Below are 26,030 nucleotides of genomic sequence, written 5' to 3'. Positions count from 1 at the left end.
AAAGACCCCTCTCCTGCTCTCCATCACTGGCTGCCTCTGTCCCTGACCTCTTCCAGGACTGCAAATCTTGCTCAAGAAAGGGGCTTTGCACAAAAGGATTTTCTGCACGGAGCAGGAGCACAACACATATGAACATAACATTCATGGCACAAAGCTCTGCCTTGTTTATCTGTTCAGCATTGGAAAGGCTGGGATATAGGAAAGACCAAGAGTATAGAAGAATGAATGAAGAATACAAAGAAACAAGAAGGAAAGGAATAGAGAAAAATCAGAGATGGAAGAAATAATTTGTTGGGGGTTAGGATTTTTCCTTTTGTTTCTTTCTCTTATGGAATCTTGTCCCATCTGTGGCTAAGAGACAATAACGAGCAGTACTTAAGAGAGACAAAAAGGTGGGGGAACCATGCAGCTGGCTACTCTCTTACCTGGGAGGTTTTCTCTTTGGAAGGGCAAAGATACCATGAGATTTTTGCTGGGTGGTGAGGGGCTGGGCTGGGCTCCTCTCACTCTTGGCATTGGAGTAGCCACAGCCGGTCTGCAGTCGCTGCCCAGAGGATTTGCTGCCACAATGGAGCTTTTGTCCTTCCATTGCATCTCCTACTCTGGGTGAGCCTTTGCTCGTAAGAGCAGTTGTTGGACGGGGACATTACTAACACCCAATCTGACTGGAAGGGACCCTTACCATCTATTTGGGTGCCTCAGGGGAGAAACCCAGGACCCCAGCCCTCTTCCCCTTCCCGGCTTCATGCCGCAGCTGCTACGGGAGGAGCCTGGCTGCTGCTGCCCAGTCCCACTGCTTTCTCCTCTACACTCTAACCCAGCACCCCTGCCTGCCATGACACCTGCTACAGCTGTGGAGTTTCTGATACATTTCCTTGGCTGCTCTGGTGTCTGCTCATCCCTGCTGTCCCAGCCGCTGCCCACCGGTCCCTGCTAAGGCCCATTTTCACCACCCAGCCCGCTGCCATTACCGCGTGAGGGAGACGCGGCTGAGCTCGCACACAGCGCCCCCTGCAGGAATGATCGCACCTGCCCTGCCCGGCCGGGAGCCAGCAGCGCCCCCGCTGGCCGTGACCGGAACTGCAGTGAAGGGGAGAGCGCCGCGGCTGAGCCACTGCGGGTGCGCTCCGGGTTCTGTCCGTGTTGCTGCTGTTGTTTGTTTGCCTTGCTACACAGACTAGTAAAGAACTGTTATTCCTTTTCACATATCTTTGTCTGAAAGCCCCTTAATTTCAAAGTTGTAATAATTCAGAGGGAAGGGGATCATATTTTTTTCCATTCCAAGGGAGGTTCCCACCTTCCACGGCAGACACCTGTCTTTCAAACCAAGAGATTATTGTAACTCTTTTTATTATTATTTTGTATAAAACCTGCTTTTGCACAGCATCTGACTTAACCATGTATCCAACAGAGAGCCTCAGAGAAGTTCACAGTCCTGGAAATGGAGGACAGAGACAAATTGTAATATAGTGTTTCACTCTGACTGTTCTTGGAAGCTGCAGGTGATCATAGTTTGGACATACCAGGGACAGATTAACTTCTCCAGATGTTCACCATCCACCCTTCCAGAACATTAATGGGCAGGCCAGGGAATGAATGATTTCAGCAGAAACTTCAATTTCCTCTGCTGCTTCAGATGAAGTATTTTGTCAGTTTTTGTTCTGAAGAACATCTGTTCCAAATGCAGGGAGTCCACACCTCAGAGCAATACCCCTCCATGCCACCATCCAACACCTCATGAAGCCTGAAACCATCCATCCAAAAATTGCTGATGAGCTCCTTCAAAAAGAATGAGAATCCAGCTTTGACTGTTTTACCATAGAGAAAAAAGCAAACATTTAAATGTTTGAGTGGCTTGGAGGGTCAGAACAAGGATAGTAATTCTCTCGACCCACAGACATAAAACAATTTCTGCAAGACAGTTGAACAGGAATTTGTCCATAGTGATGCTTACTCACATGGGAAAAAACATGTATCAATTTAGGCTACCAAATGTGACAGAATTAGTTGTCTTACTTTTATGTATTCCTGTAGAAAAATGTGTGATGATATTTTTGGGAAGGCTCCAAGTAACAAATGCCAATTTTAATTTGAAGAGGAAAGCTTCTTCCCACCAATTCTCAGTGCCAGATTATATAAAAACACAGGTGAGGCACTGCTAAAAACCCAGGAATTCAGCAGCAGCATACAAGTCCTCCTGAAAAGCATTCAGATGGTTTTGAAAATGCTATCTCTAATATTATTGGCAGGCTTCCCTCTCATTCTCATTCATGAGTTCCCACTGGCAAAAAATAACCTTCTTCTGGATGATGCAGACTTAATCCTATGAAAAGTAAGTGAAACAAATACATGTGTTTCCTTCATGTATGAATCTATCAGAGAGAGGAAAACAGTATTTGGTCTTCTGTCATGATGAGAATGTTAAAGAGGCATCTTCTTTTTCCAGCTTGAATAATTTCAGTGAAACAAATGCCCAGGTGGCAGCCAGGAGGACTGGGATTTCTCAGCTTGGCCTACAGCTAATCTAAGATGTGTGTTGTCCCGCAGCCAAGTATTTCACCCTGAGAAGAAGAGCGGCACTCCGTCATTTTGCTGGGTTTCCTGCCTGGAGTGACACCAGCTTTCCTGTGGGATGGACAGGTCACAACACCTGACCTGAATTTGCTCTCAAAATGCCTTTGCCACAAACCAACAAAAAAGAAAAAGCCTGGGAAACCAAAGATGAAATGGTCACTCTTCTCCAGTGAAATCCTTGAGGAATTTAGTTACTCCCTTTAAGAGAACAAGGAATTCACACAAAAAGATCAATATCCAAATGTCATGCACAAATCCATGGGAGCTGTTGACTATAGAAGTTTTGTGAAGCACTCGCGTAGGAAAGCCCCACATTTTGTGACAGCCAGCAGAAGGTAATAAAGAGATTTTTGATAAGAAAAATACGATTAAAAAAATCAGCATGCCACTAAAACAAGTATAAATACGCATTATATTACATGGGTGAAGTGTGTTTTCTTTAGTGTACGTGCCATTTTTTATTAATTCATACACTAGGTGCTAAGCTGTTTTCTAATGCCATTAGGTGGTGCTTTCAGTAAGTAATGGAATAAATAGTTCTTGCACGGTTCTCTTCTGCATTGTGTTCTTGTTTTCTTAAGTAAAAGGAAATTGAAGGAAAACACCACAGGTGCCTCCTCCTTCTGAACCCCAGTGCCCTAGCACAAAGCTGTGCATCACGTTTCTGAGGCACTCTGGCTCCCCTCGGGTGTGATAAACTGCACTTTGGGCACGATGAGCGAGGAGTTGGTTCTCCGCATGGAGTTGCTCCTCCGAATGGAGTTGTTTCTCCTCATGGAGTTGCGCTTCCTCAGGGAGTTTTGGTGGGACAGCTCGCTCTTCTGCAGGGTCTGGATGAGGATGGAGGGCTTCTCATCAAGCTCCCGGGCACTGCAGCGTGGTGCAGCCACTTTGACAGTGTTGCCGAACTTGGAGTAGTCGACAGCGTACACGCCTTCCTCCTCGGTGACAATGGGCACAAAGCGGTGACCCCACAGGATCTCCTCTGCCACGTAGGAGGTTCTCGCCTGTGTTGTGATGCCCGTGGTTTCTACAACCCCTTCCAGTATCACAATGAGCTCCAGGTCCTGGAGCGCCAGGTCGGAAGCAGAGATATCATAAAGAGGACTCCGCTTGTCAATGACATGACAAATGATCAAGGGAGCCACCAGGAAAATGTTGTTGCTTTCAATGGGGTTATCCACAGGGATATCCACCTGGTGAATGGGTATGACTTCTCCTTCAGGGGTCATGGTCTTCCTCACAACCTGGATTCTCACTGAGGCGCTGATGATCATGCTCTTCCTCAGGTCCCCCACACGGAACATGAAGCAGAGCTTGCCATTGCGGACAGCGATGACCGCCTGCCGGCTGAAGATCAGCGTCTCGGCCCGCCGGTGAGCCTGCGCCGTCTTCATGAAGATGCAGCCCAGCATGACGGCGTTGATGATCAGCCCCACAATGTTCTGCAGGATCAGAACAGTGATGGCCAGGGGACACTCCTCGGTCATCATCCTGCCCCCAAAGCCAATGGTCACCTGGACTTCGATGGAGAACAGGAAAGCGGAGGTGAAAGACCTGTAGGGGAAGATTGCACCCAGTTAACTCTCAGGACACGGAGCACACACTGAGAAGCTGTTAACATGTACTTCCAGAAACAAACTTAAGGTCATGTTTGTATGGCTCTAGTACACATAAGCCTTCTGTTAACACCAGCCAAAGCATTGCATGCTTGGTGGCTCAGATTCGTGTGGCTGGTGTAGTGTCTAACGGTGGCAGCAGAGACCTCAGAGCCTGGGCTCCTCAAAGACCATCTGGGTGACCCTGAGCAGCTCACGGAATCTCCGTCCAGGAGCACAGGCTGCCCACTGGCTTAGTGAACAGCTCTGGAACAGCTAGGCTTTCCACCTTCTCCATCTCATGAAGCCCTTGGTAGAGAGAGGTAGTTTTGGGAAGCATGGGCAATCAGCTGGCACACTGAGATCCTTCCACCAGCCTGTGCAGGGAAAGGAAACAGGGAAAACTGCAGCACTTCACTCATGCTACCTGAATCGTGACCCAGAATTTCCTGGTGGGGGAAAAGGGGCTTTCCCAGATTTGTGACACTTCCCAAACCTTTGCTCGCCTTGTGAGTGAGCAGGATGAGGCTGCAGAGAGAGGCCAGTGGCCCCCAGGTGTCCCCTGCACACCCTGGCAGCAGGACAGTGCTGTGACCCAGGGCTTGGGTTCAGCTCACTGCCAGGGCAAGACCAGCTGGAAAATTTCAACACAGAAGTGGGATATAGAAGTGTGGGTTTAAGTTAAATACCCTAAAACACTATGGTGCTGGACATCAGCAAATGCTGCCCACAAACTTCCCAAAATACATTATTTATAGTAGCCACAAAGTCATATCCCCTCTATATATCAGGGTCCTTAACTTCCTTTTATATTTAATTTTTTCTTTTATTTCTTCCAGATAGATCCTTCCAGTGCAATACAATAAAAATGAAGCATCCAATGCTTAACAGGGCCATACCAGTAGAAAATATATCCTGGCCATGAAGATGGGTCTAAATAATTCATTGGCTTTGCTTTGCTTTTCAATTAATCTGTTTTTAATTTTTTTTTTTCTTTTCTAGCCATATTTTCACTGGGGTGTCAAAGACACATTTAAATAGCATAGGCAATATCAAGAATAATTTTCTGGGCAATAAGAAAGTCCATCTTCGAGAAAACCAGCCAGTCTCTGCACACGTATCTTTGAAATAACTTTCTTATTTTGCCTTTTCTATTCTTAATCATTAACAAATTCCTTTGTATTGAGGGGGTTTATTTTGTATTTCACTCTGAAGCAATCAGGGACGAAGGAGTTACTTAATAGAATCTATGGAATGATTTCTTATAATCATGAATATTCAGTTATATGCAGAATGCAGCTTCTGGATTCAATTTCAGTCAGCTTAATTTAGCTTAAAACTCTGTCCAGTAAGTAGTCTGACTTCCCTTAGCAACACCTTTCTTTAAAAAAAGAAAAAAAAAATCCATCTTTTTAACAGTGGAAGTAAGTGAAAGAGCAAGTTTGGAAAGCATTTTAACCATGTGAAATGGGAGAGAGAAAGTGCAAATCACACTGTTCCCAGGTCCTTCCCCTCAGAGCTGTGTAGCAGCTTTCCATTTTGGATAATGTTTGCTTTCTGTGGCAAAGAGATGTGAGGCTTAGAAATTTCTACAGTACTTCATAAAATGAAAGGGCTGTGCAAGCTCTAGGCACTGGTTAAAATTTCCAGAGCCAGGTTTTCCTGTAAATAGGTAATGGCACCCACCCAAGAAGCTCTCCTGAAATATCCGTGGGCCTAAACCTCAGGGAAGTAGGCTAAAAATTTTTTGTCATGATTTTGGCATTCCAATAGTATTTTACACCCAAAACCTTGCCATTCTTAAAGCTGTCAGCAATCACATCATTACTTCATGACTTTGACCAAAGTGGTCACCAGATTTCCCTAGGAAAGGAAGAGATTTCTCATGGCTTGGATATGGGCACTGGAGCAGCTGTTGCCTGGACACCCCATGAGGGAGGGGTGTGTGTTCTTCGGCATGGGCTAAACCTGAAATTGTATTGATTCATTCATTTTGTTACCAAGCAGACATCCTGGAAGATCCACAGGCAGCTATGGAGAGAGAACAGGGGCAGAGTCCTGGCTGTGGATGTGCCTGGCCCCAGTGGCATGAAGCCCCTCACCCCCAGCTCAGGATCTGCAGGGTGACACCGCAGCCACACTGAGGAAGCTGCCAGCCACACACAGGATGTCCCCTCAGCTGACCCTGGAGAGCTGCAGGGTTGTAGCTGTTCACTAATTCTAGTTGGACAGATCCCACAAATCCCAGAAATGCCGGGGGTAACGCTCCTGCGGGTGCAAGCTGGGTCATGACATCTCATTTCAGAGGACACTGCTTGTGGCCAGACATCAGAAAAGAAACAAGACAGCAACTCCTACTCCAATTCCCCCTAGCTTGGTGAAGGGAAGCTTGGGAAAATCCCCTCTTCTTTTACCTTGGAAAATCCCCATTTAGCAAAAAAACTGTTCTTTTTGCTAAATTAAATCTGAATTAAATCTCTGCTACCTCATGAGCCAGATACAAAGTCCCTTCAGACTTGGTGAGGTACCTCAAAACTTTCTGGGAGAAGGGAGAAAAGGGAAGTGGATTCACTGATATCTCAGAGCACCCTGCAACACCCAGACCCTCTCAGGACAGCAATGTATACAGGCAGATGATCTGGGGCAGCCTGGTGGTACAGAACCACCAGGTTCTATCTAAAAAACTAATGTTAAAAAAGCAGATTTAATTGATGAGATCCTTAAGTTATCTTACAGTTTACCCCACCTCTAATCCACAGTCTTCTCTTCCATGTATGTTTGTGTCAGCTTATCAGTGCCCTGACAATTGTCATGGCTTTGGGGACACTTCAACAGGTGATATTTAATCCAGTCACCCCTTAAGCTTTCACTGTCTGACACAAATGCATGGTGTGTAAAGTGTTCCTCTGTCCAACTTCTGGCCTATGGATTCACCAAGATATTTTGAAGCCCCACATATTTAACACTCTAAGGAGAGTCATCTCGAAACACTCAGTTTTGTTCTAAGTGACACATTTCCTGGCACCTCTGACTGGTGCCCTGCCTGACACCCAGGGCTGGTTCCCTGCCTCTCAGAGGGAGTGCCTCTGGTCGACGTGGCGCTGGGGATGCTCCCGCTGCCGTAGACAACGTTACAATACATATAACACATACCCACTCTTGCAGCAGGCTCTTATCTCGACAGGCAATCGAGTTACCCACAGAGTGTGGAGACACATGAAAAGCAGCAGGTCTCCCTCTCTTTCAGATCCTGTAAGGAATCAAAGACATCTACAGTACAGTATTTTCCAAGCCCGGGAGGCTTGCTGAATTTACGCAATCTAGAGGAAAACACTGCACTTTTCAACTGTCTCAACCAAACCCAACAGTTCATGTAAACCAAAAGCTGCACTTCAGACAATGCCAGGACAGCTGGCAGCTCTGTCCCCGCCCTTTCTTCATCCCACCAAACTCTACCTGACACACGTCACGCACGGCGTCCACTTTGTGCTGTTCGAAGGGTTTTCTGTGCTCGGGTCCATGTCGCCATGGGCAAAGGCCACCAGCCACCACATCATGGCAAACAGCAGCCAGCTGCACAGGAAGGACATGGTAAAGATGACCAGAGTATGACGCCACTTCAGGTCCACCAGGGTGGTGAAGATATCCTGCAGGAATCGTCCCTGCTCGCGGATGTTCTTGTGGGCCAGGTTGCAGGCGCCGTTCTTGGCGATGAAGCGGGCCTTGCGCGGGCGGTCGCGGATGCGCGGCTTGCGCAGGTTCTCGGCAGCGATCCGTGCCAGCACATACTCTTCAGGGATGATACTCTTGCGAGCCAACATCCTCCTGCCACCATAGTCCACTCAGCAAGATGCAAAATGGGGGGTGGTCCCTCTAGCAAGTATCTGCAGGGCTTGCTTTACCCTGCAAAAAAGAGTGAACTTGGTCAGAGTTGTCACCTGTGCAAGAAGCCCCGATTAAGGTACCCCCTGCCAAACCCCACTACATTAAATGCTGGTTCTACAGTGCCCTCTCTCTCTCAGACCACCATTTTTATATGAGCAGTCGGTATCAGCTCGTAGCAGATATGAAAGATGCTATTTGGAGACTCCTTGCATGAAGGGAGGCTGCACAGCAGTCTCACAAAGTCGCTGTAAAGTACCGTGACAGACATCAGCTCGGTTCCTCAGGCTGTTTCTCCGGGAGACAGCAGTGCTCAGATGGGGACCGGAACACGAAGCACTATGTTATTCGCATCCTTCAGGACCTGAAGAATCAGACGTCTGTGGTTAGAGCCGAAGTTAGTCTGCGGAGACGCGAGGAGACTCCCTCCTTACGGTTGCAGCCCCGCAGCTCATCCAGCAGCCTGTGGGGAGCCCCTGCCTCGTCCCCCTAGAGCATCACAAGAAGGAACTGAGCTGGAGGTGCGGCAGGCAGGGAACGGGACTCCTCGGAGCAAGCGGTCGCATTTTCCCTCGCAGCTCTCCTTCCCTTCCGGGATCAGGCGGGGAAACCCTCCCTTTATTCCCAAACTTTGTCCCCAAACGGGTGACAGAACAAACGCACGGAAAGCCCGGCTCCCCGGCTGGCCCGTCCCACCGGGGGAGGGCAGGGCTGCCTGACCCCCACTGGCGCCTCGCAGGGTCCCCCCGCCCCCGGCCGCCACTCACCGCAGAACGGGGCGGGACGCTGCCGGGCCGGGCGGAGCGGGGCGGGCGGAGCGAGGCTCGGGCTCGGGGAAATGCGCAGAGGGCCTGGGCCGGGGCTCGGGCTGGGGATGCGGGGCTCGGGCTGGGGATGCGGAGCTCGGGCTGGGGATGCGGGGCTCGGGCTGGGGATGCGGAGCTCGGGCTGGGGATGCGGGGCTCGGGCTGGGGATGCGGGGCTCGGGCTCGGGATGCGGGGCCGGGGCTCGGAGCAGCGGTCGGGATGCGGAGCACGGGCGCACGCTCACTGCGCTGCGCAGGACGAGGTGCTAACGCTGCTGGTCTGTGCTAGTTACACAGATCTGCCTGCTTCCCCCGACAAGCCGAGTTGTGCCTTCCTAGCTTTATCTTCCCTCGAATCTGGCTGAGGCAGAGGAAGCGAGGCTTGTGCGTAAGTGTTTGGGGGACCAAAGCCAGAATCTCATGACCTTTGCAGCTTTGGATAAACTTAATTACCTGTCTCTGCAAGAAGGGAAGGAAAACATTTCTTTTCACGGGTCACAGCTCTTGCTGAGCAGCGTCAGGCCCGTTGTAATGTTCAGCTGGGAAATGGGCACTGGCTGATGAGGATTGGTATTTGGGATGGGTAGGAAGAATGATGTACAATAACAATCTCTCCTCCACCTCTCCAGTGAAATCCCTGAAGTTCTTTCTCTTTCCCACTGGTTGAGGTTAACAATTTTGGCCCTTTTGTTAAATGGAAACTTTGGAAACTTGCATTCTTGGAAATCACAGGTTTTTTGGTTGTTGTTTTTTTTTTTGTTTTGTTTTGTTTTTTTTTGTTTTGTTTTTTGTTTTTTTTTTTTTTGTTTTTGTTTTTTGTTTTTTTTGTCCTGAAGTCTTAGGGTTTGTAATGGAGAGAATAAGCAGTGCATCAACTTTATGAAAATATCTACATTCAGATTTTAATGAAGGAAAGTCCAGAGATTTTGTCAGATTAACTCCCTTGTATCCAAGTAGTGTGAGAGAGTGTGTGTGTGTGTGTACGTGTGTGTGTGCAGTAGGGAGGTTCCAAACTTTTCTGTGTATCACTCAAGTGAATCACCTCTAGGGTATAAAATTTCTACAGAACAAAATACCTCACTCCTCTCTGTAAACTAGGGAAAAGCTTGACAGGCCTGGTGCAATCAGGAAGGTTTTAAGCATACTCAGGCGTGGAAAAACTGAGAAGGCACATTTGACAGGCAGTGTAATCCTCAGCTTGAAGATATCCACCCTGCTGAACACATGCACGTGCTCAACTTTAAATAGATGAGTGGTTCCTGGAAACTTCTCCAGCACTGGCCTTTGCTAATACCACATAGCCAGTAGCCAGAGGAGAGACAGACACAAAGCCCCAGTCATATTAGGCAATTAGCTAAATATTTATGTGTGAAATTAACTTTAGGCAGATGGGATGCTGAAAAATCAGGGTCTAAGCCAAATGCCTTTAGATTTTAACCAGACTCTGAGTACAAACACATAAAATCACTTGGTGGGTATCTGCAGGGTCAGCATTGTTGGTGTATGGCACTTCATGGGCTGGGCTTGGAGAGCTTGGGAAATTACCCTTCTGTGAATGAGGTGGCAGAGACAGCTCTAGAGGGGCTGCCTCATTTGTTTCATGCAGCCCCAAAAGTGCATCTCACTTAGCTGCAACTATTGGTTTAGTACCAGTTCCCTTTCCCTTTTTCCATTTTCCCTTTTTTCCTTTTTCCTTATTCTCTTCCTCTGCCCTTCTCCCATTTAGCTCCTGTGAAGTATTTGTTCTGTTCTAGGGCTAGAAACAAGACTGGCGTTCCCCAGTACAGCTGTTAGGTGCAACTCAAAAAAAAAACAAGTATCTGGGAACTGCATGGAACACTTCCCACCCCTCACTTCTTCATGAGATCCTTGAATTGTATGACTTTGCTTCTGACAGAAATTAGCTCATGCCACATGGCCAATTGCACTGTTTACTCTGAAGTTCTTGAAATCCACAGCTTTATAATCGGGGACACAGAAGCACCAAGAAATGTTTTATTTACTTGCCACTTCAGAGCATAAACCCACGTGTGTGGCTGTTTTCAGCCTCATCCCTTCTCACCCAGGCTCAAGCTGCTGCTGTGCTCCCCACCCCATCTCTGCTGGTAGTGAGTGCAACTGTGTGACATATAGTTAGTGTGTAGATTAGCAGCTAGTTTGGAAAAATGGATCAAGCCCATCTTTGAGGGCAAGTGGGAGCAAGAAGTGACATTCCTTGAGCTACTCAAGTGGAACAGAAACTGCTGGCAGCACTGGCACTGTCAGGAGTTCCCTGTGAGCTCTCAGGCCCATGTGTTCCCCACTAACCTGCTGGAGGTTTCCTCCCCCTTAACTGGGCACCATGCAGAGGCTGAAATTCTTGTAGCTGAGATAGGAAAGGATCCATCAAACACATACAAATATCCTGGCACAGCCCCAGTGTGGCTGAACAAAGTTACTGATCCTTTGACCCACCATCACACATTGCAGGAAAAAGGCTTATCTTTTCCTCTCTGCCTGTTCAATACTGGAAGAGATGCCTTCCTCCTCACTTCTACTGGAGATGAGTTTTGAGGAAGCCTGCTGGGTCATGACCACAGGGATGTGAGGATCAGGAGCTCCAGCCATGACTCTGAGCACAGCATCCATTTCTCCAAGTTCCAGTCTATGAATATGCTCTGGAGAGTGACAACTACTAAAACCCTTCCCCTCTGACCTTTTAAATACTTGCATGGTTGCCACATGCACACTTCTGTCTGAGATTTAAATAATAGCTGGGAAAATCTCCTAAAACGTCTCCTAACCCATTTGGTAAGGAACAGAGTGTCTGAGTGTTGTGAACACAGCCTTTTCAGGAAAAAAAATGATCAGAATTGATGGCAGTTTTAGGTCCAGTTTTCTTATGACCCTTCATGTGTCTCCTTCTTGATGTTTCATTCCCCTCCACCCACAAGCATTACTGATATTATGGTAAATATCACTTTACAATTATGCCTATCTAAAATCAGGATTAAATAGTGCACTTAGACATGAATCTGAATTTTCCACATTATAGCTCTGTCCAGCCCTTTCAGAAAATCCTGCTTTGTAATAAGTTTTGTTTGAAATTCTAATCTTAGCTTAGAGATAGGATGACTTTGCAGGCGTCCAGAGATGTCATGTACTTAGAGTGAGGCTTCCACAGAGACACAAAGCTGATAAGCCATATTCGGACAGTGTGGGTGAACTCTTCCCTACATGAGCTGGCAGGACATCCATCAAACATGAAAGAGCAGAAACTGCAAACTAAGGGCATCTGTTACCCTGAACTAGCTCTTTCTCCCCCTGTTTCATGCAAGAGCAGCAGGACAGAAATAGTTTTTATCATCAGAATACATGTAACTAGTGCCCTTTGTCCAGTGTAAGTTGCATAGTGAAGTTTGTTGTTCATTACGTGCCTCTTCCTGGAGTTTATCCTAAGGCTCGGGGAAGAGCAACCCCAGTTTGGGACCGTTTCCTTGCCTCCCCATGCCATAATTTACGGGAAGGCTGTAAATCAGTTTCTAAGTGGGTTGAACACAGTTACAGCAAGTCTCTAGCTGTGTTCCTAGAGCATGGTGTCCCTTAGGTGCTTCCCCTCCCTGGCTCACTGGCTTTTTCAGGGTTAAATTAAGATTTTGCCAATGACAGAAGAAAGATGCCATGTCTCACCTTCAGATCTTATCACACAGTATCTGACAACTCAAAGCTGTCAAATCTCAGATGCTCTGGTGGGACCTGAAGAAATAGATGACCCCAAATCTGAATGATTCAGCCGTGAAAATCTGCAGTACTCAGAGATTCTTAGGCTCCCACCTTCCTGACTCTGATGGAGAAGTCATATTGCTGAAAGAGTGAAGGCCTAACGTGGCTGGTAGAATAAAAACACATATAACCATTAAATATGGAAGAATATGCTGCCTTGGGGCGTCTGTAGCTGTGCTCTTGAAGGGTGGAGGTTCTGGACCATGTCATTTACACGAAGCTGCATTAGTTCCTTAGTTACATGGTTAAATATTTTACTGCACATTGAAGTTATATTTATGGATATAGCCCGAAAATCCTGAAATAAATTAAAGGGAGAGTTAAGAAATGTCATGGTAATAGCTATGAGGAACTCTTCTGGGCAGTCCTAGCTGGGACTGTTCATTACTTACTTATACCTTTAATCCAAGGGTTGTATAACGATGTAATGTATTTATGTATAAAGCAGACTAATATAAATACATGGGAATGAATTGCAGTGCCCACTGAAATGTGCAGTGTGCTGGATGCTGTATTATTATATAACAGATCATGGGATGAAAATCCCCATGTTCCATGTAAATCAAAGCAGGCATCTTGCACGTGATGAATGATAATTACACCTAATAGAAACCAATTAAAATTATATTTTAAAAAACGGCTTGTTTATAGTTTTCAGAATGTGGTATATTATATTAGAGAAATGAGCAACGCCTGCCAGGAGTGTCTGTTCTGTTTCCATGGGTAATATCTAGCAGCAGACAAGTGCTATCAATAGTGAATAATTAATAGTAACTGTAGTAAATACATTTTCTAAAAATCTCTCTTCTCTTGACAGATTACACTTGGAAGTTTCTTGGCTTCATTCAAACCAATACTTTAAGCTGGGCTGCCAAAACAAAACAGCATCAGCAAGTTGCTAATTTGTACAAGTCAGCAAACTTCTGCCTCACAACAATTTTTTCATCATTTGAATACCTGATAGTCTTTCCCTACAGTTCTGCACAGAGGTCAGTTCTAGAGGAGAAAAAACAGAGCAGTGAAAAACCAATGTGGAAATGATTGGGATGTTTGCATGGCTACGAATAATTTGATTTACTGTTTTGTTTTCAGACTTTTCTTAGTAGTCTCTTAGTTTTGCCTCTGAAAGGATTTAGTTTCCAAAGAAACTGAGGAGTTCTTCACATGCCACCATGGAATTCATATCAGAGAATTTACATAACATATTTTGATTTTAAATAAGCTTTCAAAAGATGCTACTTGAGGATGCAAATATGCAGAGTTAATTGTTGCTTTTAATCACATTTAGTGGGAGAATATTTGCTCCAGAGAGTTTTTTACAAGTGGCACTGTGGTTTCAGTGGCTATTTTAGAGTTGATTTTGACTGGCAGTATCACACTGAGGACATGGGGTTATAGTGCTTCCAAGGGGAACATACTCCAACTTCTGACACTGAATAATGGAAACATGATAGCAAAGACATGGCCCCTGTCAACAGCTTTTTTTATAAAGGTAGTTGTTGACTCAAGTGTGTTATATCTCCATTTATTTTTTTGATAAAATATCTACAAGCATTCATGTAAAATGCTCATGTGAGAGTTCCTTCAGCTTTTCATGATGCATTAACAAAATTGCCTGTGAATGTATTGACATCTTTACACAATAAAGCACAGCCATTGCTTTGGGAAGCAAAAAGAACACACTCAATTAAATGAAACAACTTATTGTACAAGGAGTTTTTACTACTTGACCACATTTGAAATTGTATTTCTATTTTAAGAAAACACAATTCAATATTATTGCTCTTTGCAGAGGGTTTATATATAATGAGATGCAAACTTCTTTGGGCTATGTTCCTGTTAGTACTAATTGAGTTCTCTGGAGGTATATGAATTTATAGCAGAGGTGTTCTGCTATAACAAACCTAAAAGGGGCTTGTCCAAGTCCTTGAGAAGCGTTGGAGAATATATTCTTTCAGCTGACTCATACAGCTGGGAAAAGCAGGCACACTCCTGCAAATAAAGAGCTTTTTCAGGTCTGCAGTGAGACTGGAACTTATAAGCACTTAAGATACCTCTTGTATGTATCACTTGGCCTAACAAAGCAGAGATCTCCCCCTGCAGAGACTTTGCCTGGCTTATGCCCCTGGCTTAACAGAGCTATCCCAAACTGCTCAGGGGAAGTTCTAGTGTTTCCTAGCATGATTAAGTTTGGGCTCAGTAGACGTTGTATGGCATATTTCTACTTTAGAAGAAGCAGGGATGAGCTATCGTGAGCTGTGATGAGTTTGATGAAAGGCCATATACAGGAAGGGAGCAGTTTGATCCATGACAGCCCTTAGACCTGGCTCAAGGAGTGGGAAAGACACCCATGGGTTGTAAGCCAAAGGTTAAGAAACATTGCTGTGATTCCACAAGCAGCTGCACAACCAATTTCTGTACTTAAAGGGGACCTGCAGGAAAGATGGGAAGAGACTCTGTGAGGGAGTGCAGTGGTAGGAGGAGGGGGAATTGCTTCAAATTGGAAGAGTGTAGGTTTAGATTGGATATTGGAAAGAAATTCTTCCCTTTGAGGGTGGTGAGGCCCTGGCACAGGTTGCCCAGAGAAGCTGGGGCTGGCCCATCCCTGGCAGTGTCCAAGGCCAGGCTGGATGGGGCTCAGAGCAACTTGGGGTAGTGGAAGGTGTCCCTGCCCATGGCAGGGGATGGAACAAGAGAAGCTTTAAGGTTCCTCCCAACCCAAACCATTCTGTGATTCTGTGATCAGCAACAACTTTGCTGTTTCTCTCCCAGGAACAGTTAACAGAAAAATAATGCAGATGGAATGAGAAATATTATTTATAACTTATCACAGAGGTGTCTTTCCTCTATCCATAGTTAAATTTACACATAGCCAGTGTTAATATTCAAAGCTCCTTTGGAGAAGGCAGAACTTCATAGTTCTGAAGCACAGTGTCACAATACTGAAAGCTTGTTTGGTTTAATGCTTAGAAAACAAACCAACCCCAAAACATGATGTCACTAGAGTAAGTGTCCCCCTGAAGAGTAGGGGTGTTATGAAAAAAAGACAGGAAAGGAGAAGGAGAGTGAGTGCAGAGCTGTGTGAGAGAAGAAATGGGGCAAAGGGCATGGAGCTCATCTGGGAAGGAGTGGGAGGGCATAGGCAGAATAAGGAGCGTCCAGAGATACAAGCAGGAGCCTCAAAGGTCTATGACACAGGAAGATGGTGAAGAAAAAAGAGCAAGGAGGCTATGGAAGAGAAGAAGGGCCTACAAGCAGAAGAAGCAGTGTGACAAGAATGAAAGAAACAGTCTACAGCTGATATTTCCTTTACTGTGCATGTGACATCCTTAGGAAATTGCTCCCAAATGCGACACACTTCAGACCTTTACATGAAATCAAAAGAAATTTGTTTCAAAGATTTCATCCCTTCTGCACCCTTTTCAGTAACAAAACAGCTGTGCAACCATTGGCATCACCCTCCTCCTTTAGAGGAAAACACAAAAAATGTTCAGCCTAAGCCCTTGGGGAGTCTGTACCATCATGTGGACAGCAGCTGTAACAGGAGGAGATCTCCTGTGTCTGCAGCAGGTGCTTTATGTTTGTTATCTTGTAAGATTTGTGTATGTTCAATAGGATTAATGCTTTAGAAATGGGATTATGCTTTTAAACTTGCTGGGCAGCAGTGGGCCCCACTGCAGCCGTCACCCAACGCTGCAGCCGTGGTGAATCTAACCCTGAGGCCAACATTCCTGCACTCCTCCCTCCAAACGAATAAAGCATGATGAGGTTCTCTCACCCCATCATGTGTTCCTTTTCTCACATATCTTTTTCTTACCACCTGTTATTATTTTCTTACCACCTGTTCAAACAGCAGAGTTCACTTCTAAAGCCGAGGGTGGGCAAAGATGGTGCTTCTCACACCTGTAATGGCTCTGGGACAAACCTAAGAGAAAAGAGATGCTAATTATTGGCCCCTCTTAAGTATTACAAGACACAGTCCCAGGCCCATGGCAACCCTTTAATGCAGTGGGAACAGGGATCTCATTGAACTGGCTGGCACCACTTAAAATAAATCAGGATTGCATTGTTATCAAAGACACACAGATCAACAAAACTTTTTGTGCTTCATCTTTATACCCAGTCTGACAGCAGAGAATCCAATTATCCAATTATCTTTTCACTGAAGACAATTAAATTAAATCAAGAAAAATTTTGGCCTTTTGGCCATGAAATTTCGATAACAATATGTGCTTCTGCTGCAAGCATCTGCTTTTTAAAAATTTATTTCATTTGAATGACAAAGGTCAGCATGGGGCATTAATCCAGAAAAGAACAAAAATGCTTTCACAGCAGTAGACAGGGAAATCACAGAAGTACTTTCCTTCATAAAATGTTCAAGACTGAGATCTTTTGTTTAGTTGTGTCACACAGCTTTAATTTTCAATAATTCAGAGAAAATAAAAACTTCCAAAAATCAATTTAAAAAGATAAACCACTGTATCATTTTTTACACTGTGAGACTAAATGAAAGCCCAGTTTCAAATCCTACAACTTCTCCAAAATTATTGGGGGTTTTTTGGGGAGGGTGGGGGGGGGAGGGCCAAATGCTGTGCCTTATGTTATTTTAATGCACTATAAATAGGTTTAAGTGCACTTAGTGTTCTTCCTAAATGTTGTAGCAGCAGGTGAATAAGAATCACCTTGAATATTAACAGTGAAGCTGATCTCTCAAGCTGTACCTTTGAAAATATACCTGTGAAACTCCTGGGTGTTTACTGCCCATGGGTCAGGATCAAACTATGTGTGAAAGTCAGGTGCAGGCAACCTTTACAAAGCTGCCTGATGTAAATATGTGTCTAACTTCATCTACATTCTTGAGGATATAGCAATAATTTGAAAATCACACCTACTTGCACTAGGTCTGATTTAGAGGTAGGCCATAGATATATAAAGGAAAATAAAAGTTGTCCCCAAATTGAACTTGAAGAACTAAAGACATATAAAATAATGAGTGGTTGGTTAATTACATGCCATTTTAAGAAGAATATTTTAGTAGACATGATTAAAGGATTGGCTAATATCAAGTTTATACATTCAGATCAATTTTAATACAAAGTCTTGAGATACTGTACAAAATTCCTCTATAAGCCTATCAAAGCATGCATAATCATAGGATGATTTGAATCTTTAGTGAAAGTTGGAAGAATGAATTTGGATTTAAGAACTGACTGTATGAATAAACCATTGTTGCACTGAAAATAGTTCTGTCACGACTGAAGTGTTCTTACTAAAGTGAAGGACAGGAAGAATGTCCTTATTCCTGATGAAATTCCTTTCCCTTATTCACTGCCCCTCCACTACAACTTGAAGAGCAAAGTTTATGCCTTTGGAATGTAGCAGATTGGCCCAAGTGTTATGGGCTTGGATGTTTTTCCTAATTTTTCCCTCTGGGGACAGAATGCATCTGGGGAACCTCTTGCTTCCTTGACAAACTGCACGATTTGATTGCTGGTTCCAGCATAACATATGCAGTTTATAAATTCAGTGCATTCTTTTTCTCTCTTTAAACAAAAATAAAGTCAATAAAAAGTCTAAGGAAAATGCCAAATTCTCAGGAAGTAAAAACTTCTCCCTCCGTGTGTGTATATGTGTGTGTGAAGTTTAATAGCTTTGAATAAAGTAACATTTTTATTGCTTCAATGCATACATATATGGCAATAGGCTTTATTATTTTGAAAGATGGAAGTGTGAAGAAAGAAGCTCTAAAAAACAAAACAAAACAAAAAGGTAAAAGTGATGTTACACTGAGTAGAAAATATTTGCATTTCATCTGTTTAAAAATAAGCTGTTAAAATGCATTGTGTGGCTGTTCACATGTCAGCCCGGACAAAGGAAGCGAAGATGCCATCTTCCTGGGAAAGCAGGTTCTCAGGAGTATCGTATTCCAGAATGTTCCCTCGCTTCATGACGATGACCAGGTCTGCAGTGAGGATGGTGTGAACCCGGTGCTGCCACGAAGGAAAGCAAACAGGTTTTCATTTGGATAATTCCTCTAATGGGCCTCATGCAAGGCAAACCCCATTGGGGAAAGGCTGTCCTTGTTTGCAGCAATATTTGGAATAGATCCTTTTACTTTAACCTGAAGAGATCTTCAATTACTTTACAGCCTTTGCCACCAAGCCTGAAAATACTTAAGCATGAGCTTCACTTTTTGCCATTATGGACAACACAGCTGTTTGAATAAATCCTATGGCACCACTGAAATACATCTTCCACTGTGGGAAATAGGGATGAGAAGCATGCTGCACTGTCAGGTGACTTAGCATCCTGCTCTGCTCCTTGTTCTCTGCACCCCAGCAGTCTGCTCTCCATTTACCTCAGGGCGTTCCTGGGCAATTGCCTTCTGTAAATCCCTCTGAGATTTAATTTGAGTGTACTCCAGGCAACAGTTTAATCCCATAGGCTACAGGTTTGTAACCAGTTTGAGCTTAATTTCAAGGCCATATAAATACAGCCGGTCAGGTATAAATGGGGTGAACTCTTAAAAGTGTGATATTTCACTAAAAAGGCTGAAAGTCAGACATCACTTCATAGGTTGGATTCCCTTGACATGGTAGTTTCAGTGTCAGCTGCATGTCTAAGATTTACATATGATCCACATAAATAGTCATGAAATTAAACAAGCCCAGGAACCACACAAGAAACACCTTTTTGCACTGTCCTCTCAGAAGCTGTGCAGTAGAAAGGAAGCAGAGTGAAAGGAAACTGAAGAGGTAAAAATAACTACCAAAGAGCCAGAAGTCCTGTGAACAGTGTGGACTGAGAGAGTCTACTTGTGAGTCTTCACCAAAGTGGTGAACAGGCCATCCTCTTTGAGGAGTAAGTTTGAGGCAGTGTCACATTCAACTAGAAAGCCCTCAGAAAGGACTAGGACAATATTGGAGTCCAAGATGTGAGACACACGATGCTGGAAAAAAGAACAGAAAAACAGGTGGGTGAAGGAAAGATCAGTGAACAAGGAAAGGAAGGAATGAAGCCAGCTCCATGAGGAAAGCTAAATATTAATGTGTGCTGTTTCACTTGAGACACTGACTTTGGAAAGACAAAGCCAAAGAAAGAAAAGTGAGATTCTAGCCAGAAGGAAAATAAGCATGGAACTGAAAGACAACAGTGTCACCACCAGAATCTTCAGCATTTACACAGCCAAGAACCTTGGAGCACATTGTAAATGAGCTGGGTTAAGTGGCTTGCTTGACACAAACTACTCGATGACAGGCTTGAGACAAGAGTCCAGGAGGCCTGCCTGTAATGTCTAACCACAGGACTCCAAATTCCAGACAAGGATTCCAGACAAGGCAAATGAAACAGCTGTTGAAACATGTATTTATCTCGTGGAAAAAACCTCTGTTTGTTGACTAACACTGCTGTCACAGGTGGAAATATTCTTAATGGTGTCCACCACATGTCTATGCACGTGTATGTATGAACATGTATGGATATAGGGAAGTGGCAGGAAAATGGGAAAGAACATCATAAACCCCTAGCTGAAAACAGGTTATTCTGGGGGGTAATTCCCATTGATTCTGATGCCTTAAGTTTTAGCTTTCATATATTCCAAATTCTGTACTGCCTTGGTGTGTAACTCTGAACTTCATATAAAGTGTTAGCTAGTTCTCTTCACAGTTTAGTCTGACAAAACAATCATTTTCCAGACTGAAAAGCAAGGACACTGTTGCAGCTTCAGGCCCCAAAAGTACCAACAATGGCAAATTGAGGAGAGCAGTGTGGGAGGATGGGACTGCATAACCTGAAGCTGTTACTGGACAATTAACCCAAATATGTAAATGGAAAAAAACTTATAAAAGTGTGAAAACTTGTGACATGATGTCCATCTTGGGTGGAGCCATGGCCAGGCTCTTGTACTGCTCAAGGTGTATCCTTTGAAGGCCTTTTTAATAAATATCTATCTTATTCTTTAACACTGTCTAGCCTCTGTAGGCTCTTTAGGCATAAATTCCAGTTTTTAAAACTTTTATTGTAAACCCAGCTTTTTATTCCAAAAGAGAGAAAAGATAACCCAGCTTGAGAAACCACATCAAGAATATTATGAAATCTCAACTCATAAATTTGTGCTGTGTTTGTAAGCGCTACACATACATAGCCTTCAGAGGCAAAATTCAAACCTAGATTTTGATGCAACTTTCAGTAATGGTTCAAACCATGCATTTGCTTTCAATTTTTTAGTGAGAATGACTTCAAATTTTGTTGGTGACAGTGCAGATGCTGAAGTTCCCTGTAAAGTCTTTGTTCAAATCCAAGTGTTTTAGTTTGATAGCAAGACGACATTTACTGCAAAATTTCAGGTTGATAGTAGGTGTCTGACTTGCTCTGGTATCATGGGAATATTCTGGCCTCGTAGTTTAGTTCTATTTTGTGATGCCTTTAGTTTTATGTAATGGTGTTTAACTGGTGAAGGGCAAGGTTAACTGCCTGAGGAATGAGGAAAAAAGAGCTTTTTCTGGCTTAATACTTACCGCTATTGTAACAACAGTGCGGTCAGCAAAGGCAGTCATCACAACCTTCTGCAAGATGTTTTCCTGTCAGAGGAAAAGGCTCACTCAGTTACTTCATCCTGTTACATTCTAATTCACGTGTTTTTAAGCATATTCCACACTATCTCTTTCCCAGCAGGGAAATGTCACACCTATGAAAGCAGGGGTTCTCTAAAGTGTTTCATTTTATCCTGAGAAACAAAAAAACTGCCAACTTTTTCTGCTACAGAGATCTCACACTTTGTGGCTGACACTTACGGAAGATGCCTTTCTCCTGGTAGATCCTTAATTAGCTAATTGCTGTACTCACTGTGGCCATGTCAATAGATGCTGTGGCTTCATCCATGATGAGGATGCTGCTCTTGCGGACAAAGGCTCGAGCCAGACAGAAGAGCTGCCTTTGCCCCACACTGAAGTTTTCCCCTCCTTCTGTGACCATGGCATCTGTAACAAAACCAGTTCCTGTGAACATCTGAACACCTCTGAAATGCTGCCCCTGAGAGCTCTGCTTGTGCACTACTCCAGGGCCAAGCAAAATCCCCATAAAAGCCAATAACCATAACCTTGACTGACCAGTGGGATGGAGGGATACCAAGAAAAATGAGCACAGCCTCTTGGGAAAGGAGAAATATATCACTAAACAAACAGTTGGCACAAATTGTTAGAAGATCTGGTAGGCTGCAGGGTAATATCTTAGTAATATGAAATATATTTAATATGGAAATAAATATGGAAGTTTCCTTCATGAAATGGATTTGAAATTGTAAGAAAAATACTCTGTCAGAGTTTACAGCTCTGCTTGCAGAGCCAGGTTCTGCTAAAGAGGAAAATTGTTCTTCTTTCTCCTAAGTAATTATCCCACTGTGATTATAGAAGCATCAAATATCCTGAGTTGGAAGGAGCCCACAGGATCACCAAAATCCAGCTCCTGGCCGTGCACAGGACAGCCCCAAGAATCACACCATGATGCTGAGGTGTTGCATGATTTTTCCACAGTGCATGGGAAACCAGACTATTCAGCTTTTCAATTAAAATATTCTCTACTATGAAGAGTGTCTGGCAATCCTACATGATGATCCAGAGTGTCGGATGGGGTGGATCTGTTTTATCTGTGTGCATGCATGATTCCATTATTGGCCCATGATCCAGACATTGGTTCAGACATACCAAGGCCTCCTGGCAATGACTTGACCATGTTCTTCAACTGAGCAATCTCCAGAGCTTCCCAGAGTCTGTCATCAGTGCACTTGCATTCGGGATCCAAATTAAAGCTGCAAAGAAAACCATAACAGGAGTCTTGTCACTGCAATTACTTTCAGGTTTTCTGCAAATTAAAACCTTGGCATTGTGTGTCACTTGGCAGGCTGTGCAGATGGATTTGGCTGGGCTAGGAAGGTTCCTTGGCTGTTCCATCTTCTCCTGTCCCCCAGCTCCCATTGCACAGCCTGCCACCCCCTGATGGCAAACACCTACCGGATGGAGCCACTGAACAGGATTGGGTCCTGCAGAATGATGGAGAGCCGGGACCGGAGCGTGTGCAGAGGCAATTTGCTGATGTCTATCCCATCAATCACTATCCTCCCTGTGTCAAACAACACACAGAACACCCTGAGGGAATTGCACAAAACATGTGATCCACAGGTAGCAGGTGGAAAGGTGGAACAGCCCCTCTGGGCTGGTCTCTAGATGATGGGACACTGTCTCTGTGAGCTCTCAGACCTGACAGACACATGGGGAAGGTGAATGTATCTAATTACACAAGCCAGGGATGTCCCAGATTATTAGCGACACTGCCACCTTGCTCTTTTCCTTTTTCTTCCCTCCACCCTCCCTTAAAGAAAGTTACGTGTCTTCCCTTCTGTGTGACTAATGATAGCACCAGAAGGATAGTTTATTATGGGTCAATTGCAGCCAAACAAACCAAGAACAAGAGCAATTTAGGTTGCTGTGCCTTTCTTTGTTCCCCTTGAATTCAACAGTTGCTGAAGACATTTCCTTTAAGAAGGAGCACAATTTCTTTTGCATGATACATGCATGTGTACTGGGGGTTGGAGGTGATAGGGAAGGGATGGGCCGTGGCAAACTGAATGAGAATATGGTAAAGGCTATTTCCATCAGGCACTTTTGCAGTTTTCATGTGGATTGCTTCACTAGGCAGCTGCACTCCTTGCTGGGATGTACTTAACATTCATTTCATCAGTTCTCTCTCCCAGCAGTGAGAACTTAACTGTGAACTGGCAGGCACGTGGATATTCAGAGCTTTGTACGTGTGTCCCTTCTGTCATTCCCATTGTCATGATACATTTTGTAGGTTGTTCTCTGTGACCCTGTTCCAGTGGAAGACCTCATTGCCCCCCTAGCTGGACTACTTCTATTATTGTAGTTTTATGCTTTTACTATATGGCCAGAAGAATCAAGATTTTATCTGTAAGGTGCAAAGTCCAATTATTTTCACTCTCCAGAAAAATCCAAATCAGGTTATAGGATTCTGCTTGAGACATTGGTGGTTGCATAAATTTAAACAATTCCTTTTCTTCACAAACAAGGATATTAGAGTGGTTTAGCAGAAGATGAGGTAGGATAAGGAGGGAAAAATTAATATGGCATGCCTGAGGAATAGGGAAATGCATATTTGATAGAAGCCAGGGTGCTCAAAGAAAAGAGGAAATGAGAGAACCTAAGGGAAAAATTAAATTTGAGAGGAGCTGGGAAACTGGGAAAGGATTGAGGGGTGATCAAGCAAGACACAAGAGAAATGGGAGGTTGTTTGAACATCAGGCAAGAGAAGGGAAACACTAAAGAACAAAGCAAAAGTAGGAAAATAAAATAGGACAGATAAAGTTTAGGGAGATAATGAAGACCTAAGGAATAGCATGAATGAAATTTTGCCTCTAGTAAAGTTACTTGAAATCTTATTATGTAACTTTTATTAGAGTCAGCACCCCACCCAGAAGTGGATCAGCATGGAGGCCAAATACGGATCCAGCTGGGACAGGGATGTGCACAAAGGATAAACAGAGCTTGATTAGAAAAGGCTTAGATGTTCCCATTGGGAAAACTCAGGGATACAGGAGAAGCAGACAAAGAAAATATACAGAAGGAAGACTTAAATAGAAGAAAACTTGAAGCTGGCCATAAGCATGGTTATTATTTCTTTGGAATATTTGTATATCCAGGAATCACAGTCATGAATCAGAAGCCTGTGACCATAGACACGTATAGGCACAGAACCACAACAAAAGAAAGTATTAGCTGCATCAGATTCATTTATCCTCCCACATCCTACTCGGCTTTCTCTGGCAAACATTCCAAGCACAATGGCTAAATTAGAAACATGGCAATTTTTGAAACAAAAAGATGTCTTTATAGTGGTTTTCCATATTCCCTCGACAGCACACATGTATTTGTATTATAAATGCTAAAAAGCAGTCCATGCCAACTAGCTGGGACAGGTAAATGCTGCAGGAGTGAAAACATAGCAATATATTTCCAACCCTTGAGTCAAATTCTGCTGCAGATATGGGAAAGCATAATAAAATAAATTAAAAAACCAAGGGAATGGACTTGTTGAGTTCTAGTTTCTACTCTGCTAATATTTTGACAGCTATAATAAGTTAATGCAGTTTTTCTTTAGGCAAACATTTAGACACTTGAGAGTTGCATATTTTTTGTTCTGTCTCAAAAATTGCATATTGTTTTGTCAGGCCATATGCAATTTTTTTTTTTTTTTTTTTTTAATTAGAAATATAATCTGTGCACAAGATTTCCTGGGAGAAACAAGTGCTATTCACAATAGGGCACTTTGTATTTTGAAGGATTAGGCATAACATTTCTAATCAAATATCTTCTGAGCCAGAGAACCAGGCTATAAACTATCAAAAAGGCTCCTTGCTTCTTCTCAGGAAATAAGGGGGTAGCAGTTGAGGAATGACAATATATTCCAGGGAAAATGGAAAAAACTTACCATCAAAAATGTCCACCATTCTGAAGAATGCCAAGGATAGAGAGGACTTGCCACTACCAGTGCGACCACAGATCCCAACCTGCAAAAAATGGATGGTGTCACTTACTCACAGAGTACTTACTCACTTACTCCTTACTTACACCTGCAGTTCTTTTGGGAAAGCTGCACTGGATTGTGCTGCTGATAAGTAGAAAGGTCCTTCCCAAAGGCAGGTGGCACACCAGGGAAAACACAAAACAGCACAGCAAGCATATTCCCCTTTTCCACCCCTCATCATGAGGACTTGTCCTGGGGGCATTTCAGCATTTTGACATGGATGCCAATGACACTCTGTACTGAAATGTGAGATACTCTTGTGTTTTTACACAGTTCAGTCTGATATCCTTCTAATTTATCTGCCATTTAGACTTACTTTTAAGCAAGGAAAATGGACTTGGAAAGACATGGGATATCCAGAAGAAAAATTGCTCCCAGCCAAGAATAAGCTTTTATCAGTGTAAGTTTTTGATCTGTGCCCAGGGACCTCAGAGAGGACTGTAAATGTATATCTCTGATAATGCAAGTTGTTAATCTTGTTCTTCTGGCACTTCAGAAAGGAAAGCTCAGTAATGAAGAATCTGCACCAGAATGGGGATGATGGGCAATTGCTGGACATGGTACCTTTTGTCCTGGTTTGATATAGGCCTTCACATGCTTCAGAACAGGCTTCAGGTTGTTTTCATAACGAACACACAAATTTTCAATCTTGATTTCCCCCTCCTGGGGCCAGTCTTTAGGGACTTGAGAGGGATCTGAAATAGTTACAGAAAAAACAAACTGAAAGGAGTGCTGCCAGAGGGTCACCCTTTACAACAGTCACCTTTCCCCCTTTCTCCTGCCCGGGCACCTTCCTTTAAGCCACTGGAGGTAC

The 26,030-nt window shown here is 44.0% G+C and overlaps 2 protein-coding genes across 2 annotated transcripts in view; both read right to left on the bottom strand.

Moving 5' to 3' along the window:
* Positions 1 to 1,333: 1,333 nt before the first annotated feature.
* Positions 1,334 to 8,703, bottom strand: KCNJ8 (potassium inwardly rectifying channel subfamily J member 8). The gene is made up of 3 exons (XM_036404989.1): positions 8,314 to 8,703; positions 7,629 to 8,075; positions 1,334 to 4,131 (listed from the first exon to the last, which is right to left on the bottom strand). Exons 2-3 carry the CDS (start codon positions 7,991 to 7,993, stop codon positions 3,231 to 3,233), a joined length of 1,266 nt encoding a protein of 421 aa, XP_036260882.1. The 5' UTR covers positions 7,994 to 8,075; positions 8,314 to 8,703; the 3' UTR covers positions 1,334 to 3,230.
* Positions 8,704 to 18,308: 9,605 nt separating this feature from the next.
* The window catches only part of ABCC9 (ATP binding cassette subfamily C member 9), a 62,557-nt gene continuing 54,835 nt past the window's right edge, over positions 18,309 to 26,030 (bottom strand). Inside the window, exons 34-40 of the mRNA XM_036404972.1 lie at positions 25,781 to 25,911; positions 25,121 to 25,199; positions 22,630 to 22,738; positions 22,324 to 22,427; positions 21,467 to 21,600; positions 21,139 to 21,201; positions 18,309 to 18,612 (exon numbers count right to left, since the gene is read on the bottom strand). Coding sequence (XP_036260865.1) covers positions 18,475 to 18,612; positions 21,139 to 21,201; positions 21,467 to 21,600; positions 22,324 to 22,427; positions 22,630 to 22,738; positions 25,121 to 25,199; positions 25,781 to 25,911 — 758 coding nt within the window. The 3' untranslated portion in view covers positions 18,309 to 18,474. The remainder of the gene's footprint in view (positions 18,613 to 21,138; positions 21,202 to 21,466; positions 21,601 to 22,323; positions 22,428 to 22,629; positions 22,739 to 25,120; positions 25,200 to 25,780; positions 25,912 to 26,030) is intronic.

The sequence above is a fragment of the Molothrus ater genome, chromosome 5 (genome assembly GCF_012460135.2).
Source record: "Molothrus ater isolate BHLD 08-10-18 breed brown headed cowbird chromosome 5, BPBGC_Mater_1.1, whole genome shotgun sequence".
NCBI lineage: Eukaryota > Metazoa > Chordata > Aves > Passeriformes > Icteridae > Molothrus > Molothrus ater.
The sequence above is the reverse complement of the archived record's forward strand: the minus strand, read 5'-3'. Positions and strand labels throughout refer to the sequence as shown.